Genomic DNA, 24,195 nt, shown 5'->3' with positions numbered 1-24,195 from the left:
ATTCAACCGTGTGTTTCAACTGGAATCCGCTCAAGGACCTGTGGGTGGTCCCCGGACCCGGGTTTGGAGACACTCCCGCTGCAGACTCTAACTCATGCAGCTCTAAAACTTGAGGTGAAAAACTGTCTTTCGTGTGAGTGCTGCAAGAGGTGAGCTCAGCGCGTCTTCAAACACTCAATCGCTGCGTAAAAAAGGTGGAGTGTGTAAACCCGCTGCCAAAAGGACACAAAGCACAGGTGTGTCGGATGAAAGAAAAGGTAAGCAGTCGCAAGATGATGCACACTGTTACACCTTGCATTCATTTACGAATGAGCAGGTGGGAAAGAACAATAGGAGGCATATTTGATGAATGACTGAGAGTTCACCTGTGTGCACTTTTATGTAGGTTGATCGAGTTTGCTTGCTTCAGCTGGCTCACATTTATGTGGACCTTTTATATGCGGGCTGCTAGGACTTTACCCGCCGGTGAAGCTCGGATAATAAGTTCTTATGATGGAGTGGCGTGAGCAGTCTTCAGTCAGCTGCGAGGAAGCCTACTCGGAGGCGCAGAGATGGATTGAGGTGAGTAAAAACACACACACACACACACACACACACACACAGACACACACATATATATATATATATATATATATATATTTCAGAACTTTCTTTACTTCTTTTCTTTGCTGTCCTCAGTAGAATTAACAGGTAAGGCAGTCTATAAGTAAAAGTTAAGGACTGTCAGTTGCTAGTGAAAAAGATCTGTTATTTGTATATCTTTTTAATTTTATAGTTATGTTTTTGGCGGAGTTTGACCTTCCAATACATACATGCTTGAGAAATTCTTTATGACTGTGAACTGCTTTAACCGCCAGCACCCAAGTTCCAAATGATAATAGCCCTGACTCAAAGATCCATACAGGCATGTGTCACCTTTTGACCTCACGTCTCAAGTTACCCAGCCATCAATCTTCTCTTTTGAAAGATGAATCACACAATTCTTAGCACTTATCTCTTTTCTCTTCACAGAACAGGTAGGTGGGTCTGACCCCAGTCATCACTGTTGCTGGCTGATACTTCTGATGTCAGATCTTGCCTAGACCTGTTTTTTTTTTTTTCTTTCATTTACCTTTGCCTTCGAGGCTTCAGTTGCTGCAGGTAGAGAGGAAAACCCAAAAGAGCAATTAGGAAAATCTTCTATGACTGATCCAAGCTATTATGTAACTGTGGATTAACTCAGATTCATAACAAATGACTGAGATTTTGGGTTTATGGTGCTTATACAAAATTACATGTTAGCAATGAATCCAAGCATTCGTATTTTGTGCTGCATATTATGATTATGACCAATTCTGAAAGTGAGCAATATACAATAGAGGTTTTGACAAGAGGGTTCTTTTCTGAAGCTGAAAAAGTGTTTTACAGTAATTTCCCCCTCTCTTGTGGTAGCCTTCAAATTTTAAAATAGCTGCCAACAGAAAAAAAACTCCAGCTGTTCCATTTCATTCCTAAAATGTCATATTCTCTAAAGTTTCCACTCCAACTCGCGCCAGACTGGCGCTTTTTTCCCCTATTCTCATAACAAGCGGGTGAAATTATGTGTCCTCATCTTGCAAATTCTCTTCCCAGCAGGGCTGCATGAAACTGCTGCATGGCCCTAACTAAACAAATATTGTTCTTATTTCATGAGGGTGAATCTGAATGCTTTCAATGTGACATCAGTGTCTCTCACACTTGCACACTGGCCCATTGTAGTGGCTTTGCTCATGGAGTGAGGTGGGGGCATGATGGTCTGCAGGGAGGGACTTTAGGGAGGGTGAGCAGAAAGCTGAACAAATGGGTGAAGGCAATGGGGGTAATATTTTTGAAAGAATAAGACTAAGAACTATTCTGCAATACAAGAACAATCAGCTACTTAGTACCATCAGAGAGGAAAGGTTTCTCTTCAAAGAGATCCCCCCCTCACTTCTTGGATTCAGCCACTGAATGATTAACAAGCTGCTTGGCTTCACAGCACTTTAAACAGAGGCATGTGTGCGTGGCGAGGTTGGTGGTGTTGTTAAAAACTAGACTAAATGGTCTGGAGCCTGTCACATGGACACATTCCTGCATTAGCTTCCATGGCTGTGAACATAGCCCCCTCGAAGCTGGCAGGCTGTCAGCGCAGGGCGATGCGTCCTACAACCACAGGGCCCAGTGGAATAATGGAGGTCCTCTTTAATTAAATAGAAAGGCTTCAAGTGTGATTGGTGGGACAATTGAGAAGAAGTGGCTGTGTTTATATTTACAGGTCAGAAGATCATGTATATGGCTGGTCCGACAATAAACAATCCGCTATGAATAATAACTTGGCAATTAGTAATATAATAAAATCATTAAGTCTTAGATCTGTGTTTCACTAACGGTGCCGAAGCAAGCAAAGATGTCAGACACATGGCAGCATCTTTTCCGCCACCTCTTTTGTTTACGTTGTCATTAATAAGACTGAATTTTTCAAAGAGCCTGCTCTCAGAACAGTTCTAGGTGGGGTTTCCCAGTAGCTATTGGTCCATGTGAAGCTCATGTTAACATCGCACTCTTTATTCTGTATAACATTTCAACTCTCAATGCTGTGTGTTTGTGTGTGTGTGTGGTTAGTATAAAAAATGCTGCATTGTGTTTCTCAAAAAAACAAAGTGGAACAAAGCAAAAGGTCAAAGGTAACATAATACTGCAGATATTGTGAAGTTTTGTTACTTATCTGGTTACAGTTGTGTAATACTGAACCAAAACTAAGCCCTTTATAGTTTCTTGTCCCATCTACCATAGTAACATGTGTAAGCAATGTAACTTAATTCTACTTTTCTGGAGATTTTCCACATGCACTCACTGGCCACTTTGTTAGGTACACCTGTTCAACTGCTTGTTAGTTCAAACCTCTAATCAGCCACATGGCAGCAACTTAGTGCATTGTTTTTCTTGCAGATATGATAAGCATCAGAATGGGGGAGGAAGGTGATTTAAGTGACTTTGAGTGTGGCATGGTTGCTGGTGCCAGAAGGGCTGGAATATTTTAGAAAATGATAATAAACTGGGATCTTCCTGCACAACCATCTCTAGGGTTACAGAGAATGGTCCAAAAGAAAGAAAGGATCCAGGAAGAGGCAGGAGGATATGGCAAGACCGCTTCAAGCTGATAGGAAGCCAACAGGAACTCAAATAGCCAGTTGTTACAACCAGGCGACGCAGAAGTGCACGACACATAGAGCCTTTAAACACACGAGCTGCAACAGCAGCAGATCACACCAGGTGCCACTTCTCTCATTGAAGAACAGAAAGCTGAAGCTACAGTTTACACAGACTCACCAAAATTGGAAGACAAGTGAAGACTGGAAAACCGTTGCCTGGTCTGATGATTCTCAACTTCCTCAGCAACATTTAGTTTGGAGGATCAGAATTTGTTGTAAACAATATGAAAACATAACCCTGCCTCATATCAACAGTTCAAGCTGGTGATGGTGTTAGTATACTGGGAAGCTCATCTTGTAACCGGAAGGTTGCCGGTTCGATCCAAAGCTCTGTCTGTCTCAGTCATTGTGTCCTTGGGCAAGACACTTCACCTACCGCCTACTGGTGATGGCCAGAGGGGCCGATGGCGCAATATGGCAGCCTCGCTTCTGTCAGTCTGCCCCAGGGCAGCTGTGGCTACAACCGTAGCTTGCCTCCACCAGTGTGTGAATGCGAGAGTGAATGAATAGTGGAATTGTAAAGCGCATTGAGGGTCTCGAAAAGCGCTATATAAAAATGCAATCCATTATTATTTTCTTGTCACACCTTGGGCCTTTAGTACCAACTGTGGCCTGCAACCACATTGCAGCAGTTCTGAAGCCAAAGAGGTTCAACCAAGAATTAGCAAGGTGTACCTAGCAGCGTCTGGTGAGTGTAGGAGGGATTTGATTGTTATTTACCTTTTAATCACCTGTTTATTTTCTGTAAATGTTTTTGTTAAGTGCAGCAAAAGTTTGAAAAATCTCTCTTATAGTAGAGCAAGTTGTCCAAGTTGAGGTCATTGGGGTGTGGGTTTTGTTAGCCAGCTAAATATAATATTGCAAAATGTTACAATTATAAATGCAATGGATAAAAAAGGACACATTTTTGGAAAAGAAGTATCTATTCAAATACTTTCCTCAATTATTTCATACAAAGACTGATTTGGAAAGAATTTCACAATTAACAAATCCAGAAAGGAATATTATTAGATATGCTTTTATTCCATGTGGGGTTTGAGACATTTTGCAGCCATCCACATAAAATAAGTAAAATAAGAAGGTTATGAAATGCTATCTGATACCAGCTAATCCACACAACATGCTACGACAGATTTTCCTTGACTTTTTGTGTGCAAACTTTTCCTTATATAAGTGTTATGTAGGGTCATTACCTTTTCTACAAATTTTTTTTTTTCAATGTTGCCAAGTTTGAATGAATCCCCCCTCCCCGTGACCTATGCTGCTGTGTTGTTTTTCATACCAAAAGCTGTGTTGATTAGTCACTTCGCTGTAGCCTCACTCGGGGTTTTGACTGTTTTGACAGAAACCAATTAGAAACGAGGCCGCATGCTTTCAGACGTACTCATGTGAGACCAGCCCTCAAACAAGACAACATTCCCTTGCAGTTACATGTTGATGTACTCCTATTATTCCAGGATGCTGATGGTGTTATTACTAAGTGCTTCCACAGTAGTGTCTTTCCCTTGAGTCCAAACCTTGAAATATTTGGATATGGTCCCAGTTTTCCTCTGATGACCCATACCTCAATGTGCTGCAGAAGAAACAAAGAATTTCAGGAACAATTAGTGGCCAGAGGGGCTGCATCCGCACAAACCTTGAATACAGAGTTGCCTCAGTGCCCTGCATGAATAAACAATAACTGCGGTCATGGATGCAGAGTCTCTGAATATTTGGCCTCTACCACAGATAATGGTTCACTCCAATAATAATAATGAATTTCACAGGACCCTTCCACAGCCCAGAGTAAACTTTGGTCACATTTTGGTGGAAGCTGGAAGGTGAAGGTGGGTGCGCATGAAGGCAAGCTGTTTTTGAAATGCCTGCTCCGGCTTAAACCTCCCTGTTAAATCAGAGCGGCAGTATGTTGGTGCAGATTAGAGTTTTCATCCCACATGGCAGGTTGGACAGGAGAGGGAGGGCACAGCAGGACTGGATCTAAGTGCAGTTAATACCTCTAATGATGACTGTAGAGGATAGAATTATGCCAATGCTTCCAGCTTTGTGTTAATTCCAGGTCGGCTCCCATTTTTAGCCTTGAAGTTATTATTGGAATCATTTTGTTGGTTGATTAGCCGATAGAACTCTGAAAAGAACGTTTAATGAAAAATAAATAAAGGGACACTTTTAGGAAAGACCCAAATTAGATGGAATCATACTTCCGATAATGTTCCCACATGTAGTGTTTGTTTGCATGCATGCAAATCCCAGCTGTGTGTATAGAACAGTAGGGGTCAGGATTTCATATGCCAACTGCAGCAGCTGGCTGACTGCTCTCTGTCTGCTGCAGGGGTTGTTTGCTCTCCGTGTGATTTTGTGTTTGTGTCTACATGTCTGTAGCTTTGCATATCTGCGTGCTGGTTTCGTGTTCTCAGTGTCTGGTTCTGATTGTATTTTGGTCAATGAAAGAGGAGCAGGCCAAGATCTCAGTGTATTATGTAAACAAAACATGTATTTCCCAAACAGCAGCACAATCACATATGCAGAATGGCTTCCTCCTACTAGTGTGAGAACCTTAATCTTTATTCATCTATTACACCATGGTCTAATACTTTTGGAATGATGGGTATTTGAGGCTTTGGGCATCTCAGCTTACCTAGGGTGTGTTTTGGGGTGTAGCACAATCTGTTGGCAAGGAATAATAGTGGCATCCAGCCAGTCTCTATAATTGTTTCTGTTTCTCCTGTCATCCTAAAAATGTTTGCCTGTATTTAACTATAGTAGTAATTGTCCCAGCTTTTGTTCCTTTCTGTGGGACAAAGGAAGTCAGACAAAAGGCTTGGAACAAGGAACATCTGATCAATCAGTCAGCGAGACTCGTCCAACGTGTTTTTGCTTTCTGTGAGAGTGCGTGCATTTATGTTTTGGCTCATGCCAGCTGCACCCACCAGTATTATTCTTGTAGTTCAATGTGTCAGCTCACCCTCCCTCTTGGTGATTTAAGTTACAGTAATGTGCAAAGGTCTTGAATCAGCCTCCGTTTCTTTATATTTTGCTGGAAAAATGTAAATAGCTGTAGCAATTTATCAAAGCACGTCCAAACATACATGGAAATACCGTATATAAGGCAAAAACAGACTTGGTTTAATTCTATTTTACAATTTGGCTTCTTGAACTTTGGCCTTCCATTGAAACCAGTTCTGATGAGGATTCAGTGAAAAGTAGATGGATCATCTGAAGGGTCAGATGTGTTTCTCAGGTTATTTTAGAAAGCCTGGAAACTATTGCTCAAGACCTCTTAAAAAAAGTGTTTTACAGTGTGCATGCTCCCACAGTAAAAAAAAAAAAAAATACTATGAGGTTGCCATTGTAGTCATAACCTCTGCCAGAGAGGATAGCACTGCTTTTTGTTTCAACTCTTCAGGGATTGCTTAAAAACTGAGCACAATGTGTGGGAACGTTAGGCCACTGGCAAAGAAACACTTAATTTAAAAAGTCCTTTCTGCTTTGGAAAATAGAGGAGGATATTTTTGTCCAGTTGTTTTTACTTGTCCTGCAGTGCACTTACCACATTGCAAAAGTTCTATGAATACATGTATAATTGTCTAATGTGTTTTGATGTACATGCAAATTAAAAAAAAATAAATTCCACAATCCTGATACCAGAAAGGTTGGGATGCTGTGCAAAAAGTAAATAGAAACAGAAACCTTACAATGGTAAACTGCATACTACATCTATTACAGCAGTATGGCTTCATAGTAGAAGAGTCCAGGTGCTGCACTGGCCTGCCTACAGTGCAGACGTTTCACCAACTGAAAACATTTAGAGCACCAGATCCAGGAAGATCCAGGGCTCTTGAACGGCTAGAATCCTGTGTCAGACAATAATGGGACAACATTCCTCTCCCAAAAGTTCAGCATCTGGTTTCCTCGGTTCCCAGATGTTTACAGACTGTTGATAAAAGAAAAGCGGATGCTACATAGTGGTAAACGTGGCCCTGTCCTAACTTTTTTTTAAGACATGTTGCTGCCATTCAATTTAAAATGAGTTAGTATTTCTCTTAAAATGGTACATCTCCGTTAAAAATATTTGACATGTTGTTGTGAATAAAATGTGATTTTATTAAAATGGCATTCATTGCATTCTGTTTTTATTTACATTTTACACAGCAAATAAACCATGTGGAATTGGGGTTATAACATATTGACTGTAAAGGATTGTGCAGAGCTGCTCTGCTTTCAAAGATAACTGGATACAGGAGCCGGATACAATCACAGGTACTGACTGGTGTGTTAGTCTGACAAACTTAGACTGGTTAGTAACATAAAAAAGCTATTATTGGAAGTTCAGAATGCATTAATGAAAAGCTACAACAAGCAGATACAAAATATAATTAGTGTTATGTTTAAAATCAAGGATGCAAATGTGCATGAGTTTAAATGCATAAGGCTGCACGACATGCGTGCGGTGTGTTTGTCTGCGTAATGGCTCTTGGTGTTCCTGCAGCGGTGGTTTTAGATCATGGGAAAGGCATGAGGCTATAACAAAGTGCTGTGTTCCTCCCGTACTCCAGATGCTGCCATAGCTTTGTGGTTCAGGCAGTCTGACTCCAGCACAGTTTTAGCACAGCTCTCCGGTTTACCAGCAGCTTTTGGCATTAAAGTGAGAAGACATGAGGTACTTGTGAGCTCCTGAGGAATACCTGAAGAACTGTGCACGGCTCTCTCCCCGCAGAGACAGCGTAGGAACTCGAGAGGAAATACCTCTGACTTCCTCTGCTACTGTTCTCAACATCCTACCTTTCTTCTCCAGGCTCTCCACCCTATTTCACACATATAACACCACACCCCCCCTCACCTCCCGCCTCCTCTCCTCATCCAACCCTGATTGCTCTGTTATGTTTTTTTTGTTTTTGTTTTTTTTGTATCACTTTTTTTCCTCTTTTTTTCCCCCCAGGCAGTAACGAAGAAAAAATTTGGGAGCAAGGACTTCCGATCTGCGCTGGAGAATGGCGTTCTTCTGTGTGAGTAAGTACTCTGCTTTTCCCAGGCACCTCTCGTAAGCCACTCATTCATAAGGAATCCCTCCGCTCTCCTTCAGGTCTGCGCACCGACGTAAGTGTTACTGATGTTTCCCAGGCAGACCCCCTGCTGGGTCACTGTTTGTTTGTTAGTCACATGAAGTGAGCCTGTGTTTTGAGACAGCACAATAGTGACTCTATTATGTAGTTATTTGATGTTTTCTTTGTCAGCTCTTTCCCCTGTGGTCTTGTTTGAGAATATGAAATGTGATCTATTTCAATAGGAGCTGTGTTGTGTGTTTGACAGATGTTACAGATCTGTGGATCGGGCAGAGCGCCATCGTTACTTTAATGAGAGCTGTGTGAGAAGCTGTGTAGTGAATGGAAAGAGCTCCAGCTGAAACCGCACTGGAGAATCAGGGCACCCCGCTTTCTCATTAGCATGGGTACATCGACGGGTACATACATTTTTGATGAGTTGGAGGAACAAATTTATCTGTCCGGGACTGGCTTGTGTGTTCATTCACTAACTGCTCTTCTTAGAGTTGTGGGTTTGTGGCTTTTTCTCAGATTAGGGCTCTGTGTGTGAGGGCTAGCCTCATGTCCCTTCATGTGTCTGCTTGTGGGCAGCACTGCTAAATGGGCACATCACTGATGTGATTTGCTCGGATCAGCAGGAAGCCGTAATTACCAGCAGGCCATGCAGAATCTTCCACACTCTATTGGCATTGGTTCAGAGAAGAAGCCGTTCATTCTGCTGATTTGATCCTGACTCGTCTGTTTGCCTGATGTCAGAGAACTACACGGACACTCTCACTCACGGGCTGTCTGTGTTTTCTCAACACAAGGAAGAGGAAGACAGATTAAAATCGCTTTCACCTAGCAACGCTGCCTCCCTTCCCATTGTGTTTTGGTTATCGGAGTTTCTCGCTTGGAAAAGAATGTTTTGCGTGGATCGCAGACATGTTTATATCCTACTTCACTTAAAGTGTGTGTTATCTCGTAACGTTCCATTGTTTCATGCTAAATGAGTAATGTGAACCCAAATGGCCCTTTGCATTCTTTCTTTACATCTATTGTGAGCCCATGCTAAGCCTTATACCAGTCCATCCGCTCCCAGCCCGCAGAGTAAACAAATTATTTTGCCTCATGTTGAGCTTTTAATGTGTTATTTTTCTTTAATCAAGCAGTGGGGGTTGTAGTCACACCTTTGTATTGCTTTGGATTACATTTTATAGGGATTTTTATTAATCAGTCATGCAGAATAATAAAACCAACTGCACAGTATTGCATAGTTTCATGCTTACCCCCACATGGATCATCTGTGGGTGTCTCTTACTCTCTGGCACTGGGATGTTTGCTAATAATTCAAATGAACAGTCAGCTTGGAAGTTTGGAGATCTGGTAAACACCCTTTGCTCTTGGTAGAGGTTCTCAGCAGTTTGTGCAGCATGGTTATAACAGAGCTGGGGGAGACCACTTCCTTTGAGGAGTGCACCTGTCAAAGTAACATCCATATAAATTGCAAGGTTTTCTAGCTGAAAACTGAATTTAAGCTAGATGCTCAGTATTCCTCAGTTGACCTGTCAGTCATGTTAATGTAGCTCCCTGGTATATAAAGCATATGATCTTTATATTAAGTAGTAATGAATATAGGATTTAGTTGCAGTCTGCAGTCCTTGTACTTTGAGTATATTTGATTGCAAAATATTCTATAATTTAAACCGTGAAAGGAAGACTTTTTAAACGGGAAGCATGACTTGTAAATACCTCTAACAGAATAATTTTACTGTGTGGTAGTTCTTTTTTTTCCGACCAGATCTCTGAGGCACAATAAACTATGGTCATCTTATGAAGCCTTTAGTCCAGTTGGTCAAGCTGTTTGTTTTTTTTTCTGCCTTGGGTGTTTGGTTAACACCAGAAATCCACCATCTATCTTACTTACTGTTTTCTGAGGCTGATTCAAGGTTTGTTTGGGGTTGTTTCAGTGTTGGAGGGTATATTTTAGGAGCAGTGTGCCTGGTGTGTTTACATCACGGTTGCAGCAGTGGCGATTTGCTAAACTGAAGCCAGGTGGCTACCATTAAACAAAGTCGTAAACACACAACACTAAGACTTTGCAACACATTTTATTCGTTCCCTCGCACTTAAAGCAGGCTAGCCAATAACCAACTCCTTTCACTCACCGTCTCCCTTCCCCTCGTCCTCTCCCTCTCTTTTGCTCACAGACTGATTAACAAGATCAAGCCTGGTGTTGTCAAGAGGGTTAACAGACTGCCTACTCCTATTGCTGGACTGGTAAGTTTTTCCCCCTTATTGTTTAGTCTCAATCTTATTGTATTTAAAAGCTGTACTCAGACATATCCTTTAAATACAATAAGAGCTCATTTTTATTTTGATCATAGTTTTGTCTCTCGTTATTGCATTTTTTGGGGGGGGATAATTTCTATTGTAGAAATAGTAGTGGGTGTCTTAGATTGGGTGGAGCAGTGTGAGGTGTAGCAGGCAGCAGCAGAGTTTTTGCTCAGTGACTTGTCGCTCCACGTATCCTTCCACGCTATTAAGTTCAATGAACGTGAAGCTGGTTGAAATGCCGCCGGTTCATTTGGTTGCATCATAAATACGGGGACGGCCGTGCTGAAGGCTGTGTTCAATCAAAACCATTACAGACAAAAGGTCTTTGTGTTGGCATGATGATTACAGTTTTGATTGAGTGATAGAATGTTAGACGGGGCCAGATTTGGGGTTTAAAACCAAGCGGCAACCTGCAGAGCAGAAAAACTGAACGCTGAAGTTCAAGAAGCTCCTTTAACGGCCATGTGACGCTGGCTCCAAGAGTCAGTCAATCCCCACAAACCCTCAAGTTTAAAGTTGCAACAGAAATAAACATGTCTTTAGAGTGGTGCAAAAACATCTGTTGTCTCTATGGCTAATTTCGTCCCTCGTGACGACACGACAGAGGATACATTTTTAGAAAACTCATCTGTTTCAGTTGCATTAAGATGTAAATTCAATCTTTGCATCAAATTTAGTATTAAGGAGAAATATGGACGTCCCTTAAAAACCAAATTGACATTAGCATTAAGTATTGGCGTTTTGTCCAGATATACCTGCACTATAAAGTAGGATTTGGGCTTATCCAGGTGATTTCAAGGTTCAAAATAGATCATAGGTGTCAAACTCTGGCCCGCGGGCCAAATTTGGCCCGCAGCCTAATTACATTTGGCCCGCGAATTACTATTACTATTAGAGCGGGCCTACTGGTATTATACAGCTAATATATATATTGTTTAGTATTAAGCTTTGCTTGTTCCATATTCAGTTTTTCAGCAAAACGTGTTTTAGTCCATAAGAAAAGATTCATTCTTATATCTGGAGGAATAAATATATTTCAATAAATATTAATGTTAGCCCGCGACTTTGTTCCAGTTTTGAATTTTGGCCCACTGTGTATTTGAGTTTGACACCCCTGAAATAGATTGTTAGTAGAATGAAGATGACTGACCTCTTACCGGGGTGCACCAACATCGCAAGTTATCCTTCGGGCCTTACCTGCTCTGCAGCAGGTTATGTTCGAGATCAGAGATCAGCAGGTATAAAATCTCCACCTACTGACCAAAATGACATCACCATTCCTGGAAGAAAGCTCGGAAAGAAGTGTGATCACTTAGCTTCATTGCTGATCTTACGGTAAGTGAGGCCAGATCATGGAAAGATATCCTGGGTTTGTTTAACTTGCTTTGTAGTACAGGGCCCAGGTCCATTTTCAAAGACAAAAACAGTAAGCCAGTGGCTTGTGTCTTTGGTTATACCAATCTTTGGTACAGTCTATGCTAAATACCTGTTTTTGAATCAGTCGGCCTGGTACTGTTGTCACATTTCAGCTGAGATCTTTTGGGCCTGGCTGGTTTAGCTAACATGGATGTTTTGGGAGCGTCTGCAAACAACTTCTAGGGTAGGTTTAAAAACCTACCTTAAACCCATCCCTCAGCATCTCTCTGTTGTGGGAGTAATTGGGACCAGCTGTCTAGTGGAATTATAGAGAATCCCAACCCTAGCTGAAGCAGAGGGAGTTCATGTGTGTCTATGGGCTCTGCTGACAAGACAGTGACAAGTTAGCAGTGAAATAAGCAGTCTGTAAACAACAAACATGCGCCATCATATAGGCATTTTGACGTAAATCAAATTTCCTGCCAGTTTGTTTTGGACTACTACTGACAGAGCTGGCCGGGCACCTGCTGAGGTAATAAGTTTCTCCTCCATCTGAAGCATTTGTGTGGTATTTCCGAGACCTGGACATAAACCTGAAACCACCTGATCATAAATTCTCTCACAAATGTGAAGGCTTCTGGTTGGCTCGAGGCTATCAGTGACTGCCAACCACATGGAGAAAAGTGGAAAGTTCTCCAGACGAACATTACTCAGTCTCACTGATGCGAGAATATATTTCCTCTCCAAGTACTCTCACTTTTTCCCCCTATCTCGCGTCTCTTTTAATAGCAATAAGTGTGGTCTTTGGTGGTGTTGTTGTTGTTGGTGGTGGTGGAGGGAGGTGGTTTTTTAGTTGGAAGTTTGCTATTTTCTGAACATTTCTGTGTTTGCCCATTCATCTTCTGTTACACAACTTAGAAATATAGATCTGGAAGAAAAGCCAGAAGCAGTGGACAAAGAGCAAGAGTAACACTATTTTTCTTTTGTTTCTTTTTTCATTTTGCAGAGTAGATACAGCATGATTTGAATCATTTTGTTCCTTGCAAACGTGCCTCATTACCACTCAAATATGAGTATTTTCAACTTTTAGACTTATAAGTGGGGTTTGAGATTTGCTATCTGTGGGATTGTCAGTACTCTAAATCAATACCAGCCTCAAGTTTGGGCAGAGCAAAAAAGACCAAAGAAGGAACGAAGGAGAGAGAGAAAAACAGTAAATCTCCAGTTTTGCAGAATATTTAGCAACATTGGCTCCAGTCTCTGGCCTATTCTTTGCTTTCACTTGTGTCCAGGGGAATGTTTCTCATGTCAGCAAACTCCTCTGACTGTTGCTGAGTGAGATGTGGGTTTGGGCCATGGAAGCCCGGTTCAAGCCTGGTTCTGCTTTTACCAGTGCTTAGCAGGAAGGCGGCAGTTGTGTGGTTGGGCAGCGAACTGCACGAATGTGGGCCTGGATCTGAGGCCCACTGGGGCAAAGCCAGAGGGAGGGAGTTAAGGATGACTCCATCTGCCCACTAAAGTGCAGACCATAAATACACCGTAATTGGCATGTCAGTGGCTGCTCCAGCACACACCAACTCCTTGGTGAGTTGAGGTAGTTGGGGGAGGATGGAGAGGATAAACAGTTTCAGTGGCCTTTAGGGTGTCTTTACTCATCTAAATGTGTAATTGTCTGTGCAATGAACGGTATTTGACCATGTTTTGTTACTGTGTTTGCGTTGTATGCGTGCATGTTATGACTGGATCCGACTTTTGAGACGTGTGGGCCCTTTATTGAGCCCGTTTGAGGAGAGACGGTATTTCAAGTATTCAATCTCCTCTTGGTTTATTGTCACAGGTTTTGAAACTGTGTAGCCTGATATTTTAATCATAACTTTCCTTGTTCTTTAAAGCACTGGAAGGGGTCAGTTGAGGGGAATTATTGTAGACAAAGAGAGCAGTGAAAGAAATGGCGTGGCCATAATGCGACCAGAAGAGATGAAGAAGCTTTCCGTTTCTTGGAGCGAAGTGCTTAAATCAGGATCCTCGAGTTTGCATGAGAGGATTAGAGGCTGCTGGATGGGTACAGCATATTTAGCAGGATTATATGCAGGCACAAGTCAGCATAAAATTCCTTCAACATCATTATCTCTGCATGTTCTGGGACTGATCTATTGGGGGGGCGGGGGCTTTTAGTTTGTTCATAATGCTCTTTGTAGTTAATTAACATACCAAAAGATATAGAACTAGAATTTTATTTGCCTTAATCCCATTTTCTGGGATTGAGTGGGATATATGTTATGAGATCTGCACGTTAACAGTTTAGCATATAAAGTACTGAATAACATTACCAGTTAACTTATTATAACAAATATAGTCACTATTTAGATAATGGACACAGATTACAAACTCAGTTCCTTCTATAGTTAGTTTTGGATGCCACTTTAGTTAATTAAGGCTAAGTAAAGGGATCATGCTAACAGACTCAGTTATCGCTGAATAATTTCTCTAAAGAGATTTTACATATGAATATGTTCATATATGCAACAAAATTGTTGTTTGCACAAATATTCTGGTTTCCATCTGTAGTCTGTTCGTAGGCTTAGTTTTATTGTCCAGTCACTTTTTAGGAGGCTTTGGATGGGCTGATGGGTTACCAGGTTGTATGATGAATAAAGCTGTGTTTCATAATTCATGCCACTGCATATATTTGCTGCATTTGAAAAAACACCATGATACTTCTCAAACTTTAACCGAATTAGACATTTTCCTGGGAAACAAATAAAATATTAACAATTCCTCACTTCACTGTTGAAAACATGATCTGGGCTGTGTTACACTTCCTTTAAACCATATTTATTGTCTCGTCTTTAAACATAATTTGTAATGCAAGTTTTTAAAATTCCAATCTAACATTCAGAGTGCCTGTACTTGAAAGCTGTCTTGTTGTTTGCCTCACCCTAGTGAGGCAAATTAAAGCAGCTAAAAGTATGCTTTGTTTTTTCTGAAAGGTACATGTTGTACCAATCAGTAACACAAAATGACATGACATTCAACAAGGCCTGTGCATTTTTTTTCTTCTTGAAAACAGACATTGCTGCAGAGTTTTCAAAAAATAGTTTTTGGCCCTATGAGTGGTCCAAGGCAAGCGCCATCTGATTGCATTATATTCAACAGAAAGACGACATCACAATAGCTTAAATCTCAAGTAGTGATCAACTCACACTTAATCAATGTAGATGGAAGATAAAAAGCACCAAAGGCCCTATCTGTCCCTTTAAGCAGCCAGAATCAGTGTTATCTCCTGAGTTACTCAGTCGTATTCGTCACGATATCTCAGTCTGGGAGATTGTGCTATTCTGTACCTCTTGCATACAGTAGGTGAAGTGCTGATGTATGACTTGTAATGGTTGTAGCCTATAAAGCCCATCAAAGTACTGCAGAGGGACAGGCAAAACTGTTAGCTCACATCCACTGGGAGGCGAACTCTCTTCCTCCATTTGCTAATAAGCATGTTTGCCATTTAAATATAGAACTAGCTACCCCTTAATTATTTCAGCCCATGTTGAAACCATGTATGATTACATGAAAGCCCTCATAAGCAGTGCTGTCCCAATGGGAAGTGCAGCCTTACAAACAGGACAGTTGGGATTACAACTGGAAAAGTCACGAGACCGGAAAAGAATGGTGCTTGTGTGGTTGATTTGCTTGAAATGTCTGAGTTGTGTGTATATGTTTGGAGCAAAATGTATTTTTGCTTTCCTGCATCATGCCCACACACCTGTCCAAATCGTGTACGTACACGCAAACCGTAAAGTGATTGACACAATGTACGGGGGAAACAAAAAAAAAAAGCAGTCCTTCCACTCCCATGTCCTCTGAAGAATCGCTTCAGGGAAATATTTATCCGTTTCTGTCACCCGACTTAAGGTTTCATAGCAACCTAATGTCTCAAAAATACACCACCACCCCACAGATTCCACAGGTATTCTCGAATAAAGGGCTTGGCACAGAGGGGAGGGGACAGTTTCAGGGTGTGAGAAAAGAGTGCAACAGGCAGCGTGCTGCCGCGTGCGTCACTTTTGCTCTCCGGCTCCTGGCTGGGTGGGACTTGTGCAAACCTCTGATGTCATTCTTCCTGGTTTGGCTGTTTTCCCTACCCTAACGCAACCCACAGGTGGCTCTGCTGCTGTCACTCAGCTCTTGTCAGGCTGCCTCCTCCCCCCACCCACTGCATGTGTGTTTGTGTCCTGCCATGGGTCACTTCTTATTTGCTACGCACATGCTCCTCCCAATCCACTTCTGCTCTGTGACATGAACTTTGGAAGCAATCACTTGTAGGTTGTGTCCCTGCCACTGAATTCCTGAGTGATTATTCTTTGCCTCTAAAGGTGGACAGACCTCATCCCTGCTTTGTTCTTTACCCAGGACAACCTTAACGTCTTCCTCAAGGCCTGCGGGAAGCTTGGACTAAAGGAAGCGCAGCTCTTTCACCCCGGAGATCTTCAAGACTTGTCCTCAAGAGTCACAGTCAAGTAAGTTTTAAGCTTTCAGAGCATTGGCACAAACCCTTTGATCCCTGTACTCATCATTCACAGACCTGTGATGCAATCATGCAAGAGACAAAAGCCGAGACCCACTCGTGTTTTTGCTTCTTCCTTGATTGAATCAACTTAATCTCCCACAGAGAGGCTGAATGATTCATTGTAGCTTTCACAGATACTGTAAGGGACATGGGTTCTCATGTGAGCCACGATTCAAGCTGCTGTTAAAAAAAGGTCAACTCTATTTTCAGTACATATTTTCTCCTGCTGTTATACACCTGCCGAGGTACATGAGTTTCTTTAAAGTGTGGGAGATCCAACTGTTGATAAAAAAAAAAAAAACACAGTAGTAAGAATGTGTAATCTGATTGTAAAGTATCAGGTCAAATTAATTTCCATTCAATACAAATGTCATGATTCCGGTTGCAAAATCCTAGTCGTGACAGTAACTGAGCACTTACTGGTGCAGGGTATAGATTTTAAAGACTCGTCGTTGCGATTGTTAATTAAAGAGAAGCCTCGCGCATTATCAGTACCCTGCTGCTGTGTTTATTAGTTTTTTCACACAGTTGCTTTTGTGTCAGTTGAATGCCCCGCCAGAGAAGCGCGCGGTATGTTGAACAACCTGTTCATCTTTCGCACAGGTGTGCCTTCAGGGGGAAGCGAAGCAGGGCTCGGCGTACTGTCCATCCTCTGTGGCACCCTCTCTGTGCTGCGCAAGCATTTAAAAAAAGTGCTTTAACAGCAATACCTGCAGGTCGTTAAGCTTGACGCAGATAAGCCCTTATTAGCAAATACATCACTTTGGGTGACAAAATAATCCATGGTGAAGGTGTAAAAATGCAGCATGTATATTCAGAGGGGCTTCACCTCTTTGTGTTTCACTTAATGTAAACACAAAGTAGCCCTTAATTTGGGGTGTTCCTTCGAGATGTTGCATTTTTCCCATAATTCACCTAAGCGGTTTTTCGCCACCGCTGACAGCTATTGTCGAAACCACGTAAATCAAAAAGGCATACATGCAGACAGGTGTACTGTAAAGTGGTATATGGGCTTTAAACAAACAAATCTGCCTACCTTTTATGAAGACACACCCTCACCTCTACACCAGAGAACAAGCTGCCTTAAGATATCTTTGCCTGTCACTCTCATAAAGATAATTCTGTGATACGTCTTACACCATGCTCTCAGTCACTTCCTTCATTACATAACTTTTCCCATGATGCTAGTGGTAAATTTCGTGCGACAGTAACAAGCTGGAGAAACGATACTCATGCAGTGATAGCTGACTAAAAGTCACTCTAGCATATTAGCAGCTGACTCTGTCACGCAGACATATAATAAAAAGTATACTTCTTAGAGTATACTTGAGCTCAGCTCTTTGCCGCCTTGTCCATCTGCGTGCTGGGGTTTTGTAAGACTGTTCTCGCTATCCTATTTTTAGCATCTGGGGTCACTTTGAGAAGCAGGACTGATTGGAATGGTATCAGGACACCAGTAAAGGAGCTTTTTATAGTTTGCAGCCTCCCCTTGCTTGTGGTCTTCATAGTACACCTGCGTGTGTTTGTGTTTGTATATATTCAGTTACACATTCTTGAGTGCACGAGTCATTCCTGCTCTTAAATTCAGCAGGTTTTAATTATGCCCAGAATTCTTTTTATGCAAGAAGGAATAAAATTTGGCCTGCTGGGTAAAAATTTCGCTTGCAGCATTTCTGACTTACAAAGAGAGAGAGCGCGCACCAGGAGTAACATGAGGATATCTTCCCAAACAAGGCTGCATACAAGCAGCCAATGGTTTTATGGTGCTGGTGCTTATCAGAGGCTAAGCAAATGAGGCACTGAGAGCTCACACACACACACAGAGCGAGGGAGAGAAAGTTGTCTCTATCAGCTGTCTTTACCCCTGGTGTTTGTCCAACCTCCACTCCCTTAAACCCAGTCTGACAGGTGCTTCGCTCAGCTTCACTGTTTTTTGCTGTTCAGCAGCAATTAGGTTGTTATTCTGTCTCTTGGTTGCTCTGTGTTGCTTTCACTTGCAGATAAACCGGATGTTTATTTTTAAATTTTTTTGCCATTTAGATTTAAACTTTCCCATTTTGCATTAGTTACCTGAAATGTTTTGCAGCAGAAAGATGAAGCAGAATGAACTGACTGATATATAAAACGAAACTGAAATGACAAATCGAGTTTTCTATTTGTTAGCAGACCAAGAAATTCTCTGCAACGTGTTTTTGCTGATCAGTCGTCTAGGCTGAAATGTCCTCGCCATCCAGTTTGACAAATAGATGTAAGGTGCTTAAAATACAGTTATTAACAAGGCACAGTGACAGTTTGCATGACGCCGCACACAAGGAAGGCTTTATTTAATTCGTGCTCGCCCGCATTACGATCACCATAAAAACATATTGGATGTTTGGCCTGACCTTTGAGCTTTGCAATTGTAGTACTGGTTCTAGCACGTTCAGTGCTGTATTGCATTGTGTTATGAAACCTTTTTTATGATAATGACTTTTATCAGTCACAAACACAATGTCAAAAAGTGTTAATAGGCATCACAAACTGTTGTGATACAGATACTGAAAGATAAGAGGGGACAGTGTCCTGCCTCGTATCGTCCACGTGTTAAACCGAAGCCAAGTTACTGTTTCTTAAGCACGTAGTACCAGACTGAATCTGATTCATGATCGCAAACTGTGATTCACATCTATTTATGACCAGCTATCAACTGTCCACAGGATGAGGCTGAGGATTAATCATTCCCTCCAAAAGCGCACTATTCAAAATTAGCTACATCCTGTGGACTATTAGATCCGATATAGAAATTCAGCAGCATTGCTACGACGCGGTTGTGTACATGTCCCAAACATAACCAGCAGAAAATAACTTGCTTCAAATATATAAGCTTGGCTTAGAGGGTTTTTTTTCACTCAAAAGTTAGGATTTTTTAAAATAAGAAAAAAGTTGTTTGTTGATTTTTGTTTAAATTGAACTTAAAATGAAAATTTATTTAAATCCGTTTTATAAGGCCCTAAGGATTTAGAGATTGTTCAATGAGTTTCAGCCCGTCCATAAACCATAGTTTTATGATGATGCCTTTGCTAGCCTACATGTATTTAAGTGCTTTCTGAATGCACAACGTTTATAGTGGAATTTGCAAATTGCTCTCGCTGTTGTGATCGCTTTGCTCTGTGACTTCCAGTAACTGACAGAACAAGTCCCCCACAGAGAGGGGTCCAAAGTCTCATTTGTTTTCCACTGTTTGATTAAGCAAATTATTGACTGCTCTGCAACCCAAAAAAAGAGAGAAAACAACTGCACAAGATTGACAGGTGCATTGTCCTCTGAGGAATGTTAATAGCTTCTTCTAAATAATCAATAAGCATTGTGACCTCTGTGTGTATTTTCTTATGCAATGGCATAAGAAACCACATATTTGAAGGAAAGTGTTGTTTCCCAGAGAAATGTGTACAGATTACATAGCTTGTTATCAGAATTTCTTCACCACCAGTGTGTATTGTACCCCATTCTGTGTGTACTGTGGTAGTACTTTGAAGCTCACTGTGAAAATCTGAATGTTTGGAACTCGGGGCAAAGGAGTCAGACGCAGTGCCCGGTGTGTTGTTGTTTCGGGTGTGGTTCAGCGAGCTGGAACTGCACCTTCTGGTTCCATAGTATAATATATGGCAATGCCATCACTGTTTGGGATTGGGAAACCAAACGAGCGATGATGCTGAGAGGCCAATAAAGTTTCTACACCACTGACACAGCCCTGGCTGTAAAAGGGCAACACAAGGGTTATATTTGTGCCCTGTAGTTAACTTGGAGAGAGAAATACCAGCCTCACCCTGTTTCCTCGCTCACAAAGGCTGCAGTGTGCCTGATAAGTACGACACAATGATGTCTGACACTGTTTCACCCACAGCTGATTCCTCTATTTTAACTCTCCTTGTGTCTGTCTTTTTTTCTTTTTTGGGGGGGTACTGCTGGGGATTGTCTGGGTCTGTATTTAAATCTCAAAGAACATAGATGAATGCTGTTACATGTGGATTTATGGATTGCGGCTGAGCAAGTAATCTTCATTGCAGAGGTATGCTCTCTGATTGCGCTTTCACACCCACTAATTTAGCTTTGGTGTTTGGTTTGAGAGGTCGAGCTGGTTTGATGTCGTTATTGGCTGTAAACAGACTGATACTAGAGACAGATACAGGTTGGAATACATTTATCTGTAGATTTTATTATTATCTACTTAGTCTATCGTTCTGCCTCTGTTACAACACAGGGAAGTGATTGAATTAGATAATTTCCTTTGCTCTCTCTTAGAAAGTTATTTGTGTAACATTTGAATATTTGTGTTTCTTCAGTTTATCTGACTTCTTTCTGCCCTTTTGTCTCCTTTTTCTCAATTTTGGCAGCATTTACTATTCGACTCCTTTAGGTCAAATTAAAGTAGCTGATAGTAATAGCTGAAACTGTGCCATGTAAATAAAAACATCTTGTTGGGGAAAAACTAATTTTGATTTGGTTGTAGAGGTAGAGGCTTGTGTTTATCTTTCCAATGGCTGTGTAGTAGACGTTGCTGACTTGCCTACGTGTTGTCTTGGGTACTTGTGTGCGGCGCAAGTTTAAAGAACGCCGTCTGAAGTGATGAGGGATTGGTCGTTACGTGTTCTTTGCCTTGGCCAAAAGTGTGGTGGTGCAAAAGTCTGTGTAAACATGTAGCAAATAACACTTGTGAATGATAAGACTGTCTTATAATTTTGTCAAGCTTGATGGTTTCCTGTCAGAGCTTTGTTTGCTCACTGTATAGCATGTATAGTTTTTCATAGGACCATAAACCAATCCTATATGACTTCCTGAATAACCTCTTTTTACCTCTTTTGACACACAAGAAGACACTTGCATATATTTTAGCAGCCACGATACATATAAAAAAAGAAGCATAAAACACAAATGTTTGTTTTTTTTCCCCCCTTGAAACCTAATAAATCACAATAAACTGATTATACTACTTTAGAGTATCTTTTTCCTAGCTTGTACTTTCTGTTTAGAACTGGTGTGCATCAGACTCCAGCAGTGTCTGTGCTCAATCATATGAGTACTCAGCTGATTCTAACAAGCTACAGCAAAGTCCCGAGGCTCCAGAGAACTAGAAATAGCCCCATTTTATCTTCTCTGCTCGTGTATAAATGGGCATTACGAGAAATGCTGGTAGTTTTGGTATACAACGCCCACTTTTTTGGACCTGGCTGCCGCTGCTATAATCTTAGACTTTGTGCCCATGTTCCAAGCCACACAAGGGCATTTTTTTTATCCATCTCTTTTACTGGGGCCATAAATATTTCTCAGTGTTCCAAACTGGTAAATGTCCATTTCAGTTTGCAGTGTTGGCAAATCAGCATTTTGGAAACCCCTGGTGTGAGATGACGCTTGCTAGTGGGAAAGTTGATCAGCTTCCCATCCAGCTGTTTGTGGTGAAAGAAGTGTTAGAACCTTTAGATAGGTAAAAGTACCGGCGGCAGTGGAAAAATACTCGAGCAGAAGTACAGAAGCATTGTCAGCAACATACTGTTTATCATAATAAATACAGAGTTTTACACCATATGCCATTCCTGACATAAACTAGGGAGTGTGAGGAGTATACCAGCTTGTGACTTCAGGAAACTTTCTCCTCCTAGTCTTGCTCATATGCATGTAAGGCAAGTGGGTTAACTACTGCACTAGCCACAAGCTACAACTCAAGAAGGTAAAGCACGTCATCTACTAATCAGATCATCAGTGGTTTAATTGCTGACACGTGGGAACACTGAAGTGATCCCTATCCATAAACTGGAGTGTGAGTGGGTGCATGAATGTTAGACAAAGTGCATAAAGGGGATTTTTTTTCCTTTCCACTGTTGCCAAATGCTTGCTCATAGGCATCGTGTAATTGTGAGAGTTTCTTTCTAATATTATAGAGTCTAATATTCTAGTCTTTACCTTACAATATAAAGGCGACTATTGATGAGAATTGGTGCTATATAAGTAAAACTGAATTGAATGGAATTAAATAGCCGTTAAATAAAAAGGTGTTTGTAGAGCACAAGCGGAGCTACTTCTTCCACATGCAGTGTGGTACTATAGTTCATGGGTCTCTTTCAGAGGAAGAAATTGAAAGTTTATGATGATGAACTTGACAGAAAGTGGGTTTTTTTTTTTTTTAGTAATTTAATAAGTTACTGGGTATGTACTCTTGAACAGTTCATTCAATATATCTGATTCCATGAAAAGGGGGAGGTCACTCAGATGAATATGCAACATCTGACATTGGCTTGTTTGGAAACTACCTGTTTAAGTCCTACATGGTGCTTTTGTTGTAAAAAAAAAATGTTTTCAATGTAAAATCTTAAGAATAACCAAATATATTAAATACATTCAGAGTACAATAATAAAAAGTACAGTATTTTCTCTCAGTATCTCTGTACTCTGCAGTGTACTTCAGAACAGCATTTACATGTTTATTTTTAGCTCTTATTTCTCTACTGAGCAATTCAGTTGTTCCTTTCTGTCCTTTGGCCTGAAAAATATGGATTCAAATATCCGTCCTTGCTTTGTTTCCTTTATCTGAACCCAGCAAACCCATAGAAGCCTAAACATTTCTGGTTTTAGGTACTGATGTACAGCATCATCATTGTCTTGGCAGGTTTATTGGTTACATTGCATGCATGGCATGCATGGAAAAAGTCTCGCTGTAACCCAAGTTCTCATTGTTAGACAGAGGTGTGTTTGCCTGTGGTATTACAAAGATGCAGAAATGTGCAACGTGAACAGGAGATGTAAAGCAGACTGTAAATCTTCTCGTGAAATCATTATGGTTACTGTTTATGATGCATTTCTGTTTGCCAACATCTCAAGACAGACATTAAGGTCATGATAGGTGACAAGTACACAGACTACCAAGGGTAATAGGCTGCAGCTTGAGACTGTGAGTTTTGTTTGGTTTCACAGGAGCTTCCAGTTTCCTGGGAAAGTTGGCTTACTGACACAGTTTGACTCTGAATCCCCAGAAATATGAGTGAAATATTAAACAGAGCCTTGTTTGGTGATAAGTTAGCAGCTGCTGGGCTTATCTTTATTCCACATCGTGACCAAGAACCCATTTATGTCCCTAAAGTTTAACTAAATGATAGCGCAATTGCTCAGATGTTGCGATTAGCTTGAAATTAGGTGCTCAGATGTGACACGGATTGTTAAGCCTCAACATTTTACTTCATGGCTTTTCCCCCCACAAATAGGTGTTTGTTTTTCTCACCGCCTTTTGTGTGAGAGCGAGGCTGGCAATAGTCTGGATTGTGCTCTCAGTTTCCAGCTCTTTCACTACCCGACACATAAACTCAACAACGATGCTCTGTGTTTTTTTTGTTTTGTTTTGTTTTTTACTTTCATCTTCTCTCATACACATGAACCTTCTGTTTTTCTCCCAGGGATCAAGAGACCAGCAGGAGGCTGAAAAATGTGAGTGTTTTTTTTTTTTTTGTTTGTTTTTTTATTTTATATATTTTATTCATTTTCAGATATTTTACAACTGGCTTATAGAATCCCATAATAGTTTGTCATTATAAATATTTATTCCAATGCAAAGATAATGCCACATAGAGCTTTATTGCTCATATTTTTGGAAGGTTAGACAAAGGAGGAAGAAACTGAGAGACTCGCGTGATAATGCTTCACAGATTCACAATTTGAATGTATTGATTAGACATTTAAAGTCTTA

General features: G+C 41.1%; 1 protein-coding gene across 10 annotated transcripts in view; it reads left to right on the top strand.

Annotated features, from left to right (window-relative positions):
* The first annotated feature begins 105 nt into the window (after positions 1-105).
* LOC308410136 (LIM domain only protein 7-like) overlaps positions 106-24,195 on the top strand; it is a 51,566-nt gene continuing 27,476 nt past the window's right edge. For 5 of the 10 annotated variants that reach the window (XM_080903289.1, XM_080903293.1, XM_080903294.1 and 2 more), the window contains exons 1-6: positions 109-257; positions 386-561; positions 8,146-8,216; positions 10,438-10,507; positions 16,328-16,434; positions 23,906-23,936. In XM_080903289.1, coding sequence (XP_080759415.1) covers positions 490-561; positions 8,146-8,216; positions 10,438-10,507; positions 16,328-16,434; positions 23,906-23,936 — 351 coding nt within the window. In that variant the 5' untranslated portion in view covers positions 109-257; positions 386-489. Of the gene's footprint in view, positions 258-385; positions 562-8,145; positions 8,217-10,437; positions 10,508-16,327; positions 16,435-23,905; positions 23,937-24,195 lie in introns of all 10 variants that reach the window. The other 5 variants (XM_080903290.1, XM_080903288.1, XM_080903296.1 and 2 more) reach the window with 3 other exon arrangements.

Source organism: Rhamphochromis sp. 'chilingali' (genome assembly GCF_963969265.1).
Source record: "Rhamphochromis sp. 'chilingali' genome assembly, chromosome: 14".
Taxonomy (NCBI): domain Eukaryota; kingdom Metazoa; phylum Chordata; class Actinopteri; order Cichliformes; family Cichlidae; genus Rhamphochromis; species Rhamphochromis sp. 'chilingali'.
Note: the sequence above shows the minus strand (reverse complement) of the source record. Positions and strands in the feature narration are given on the sequence as shown.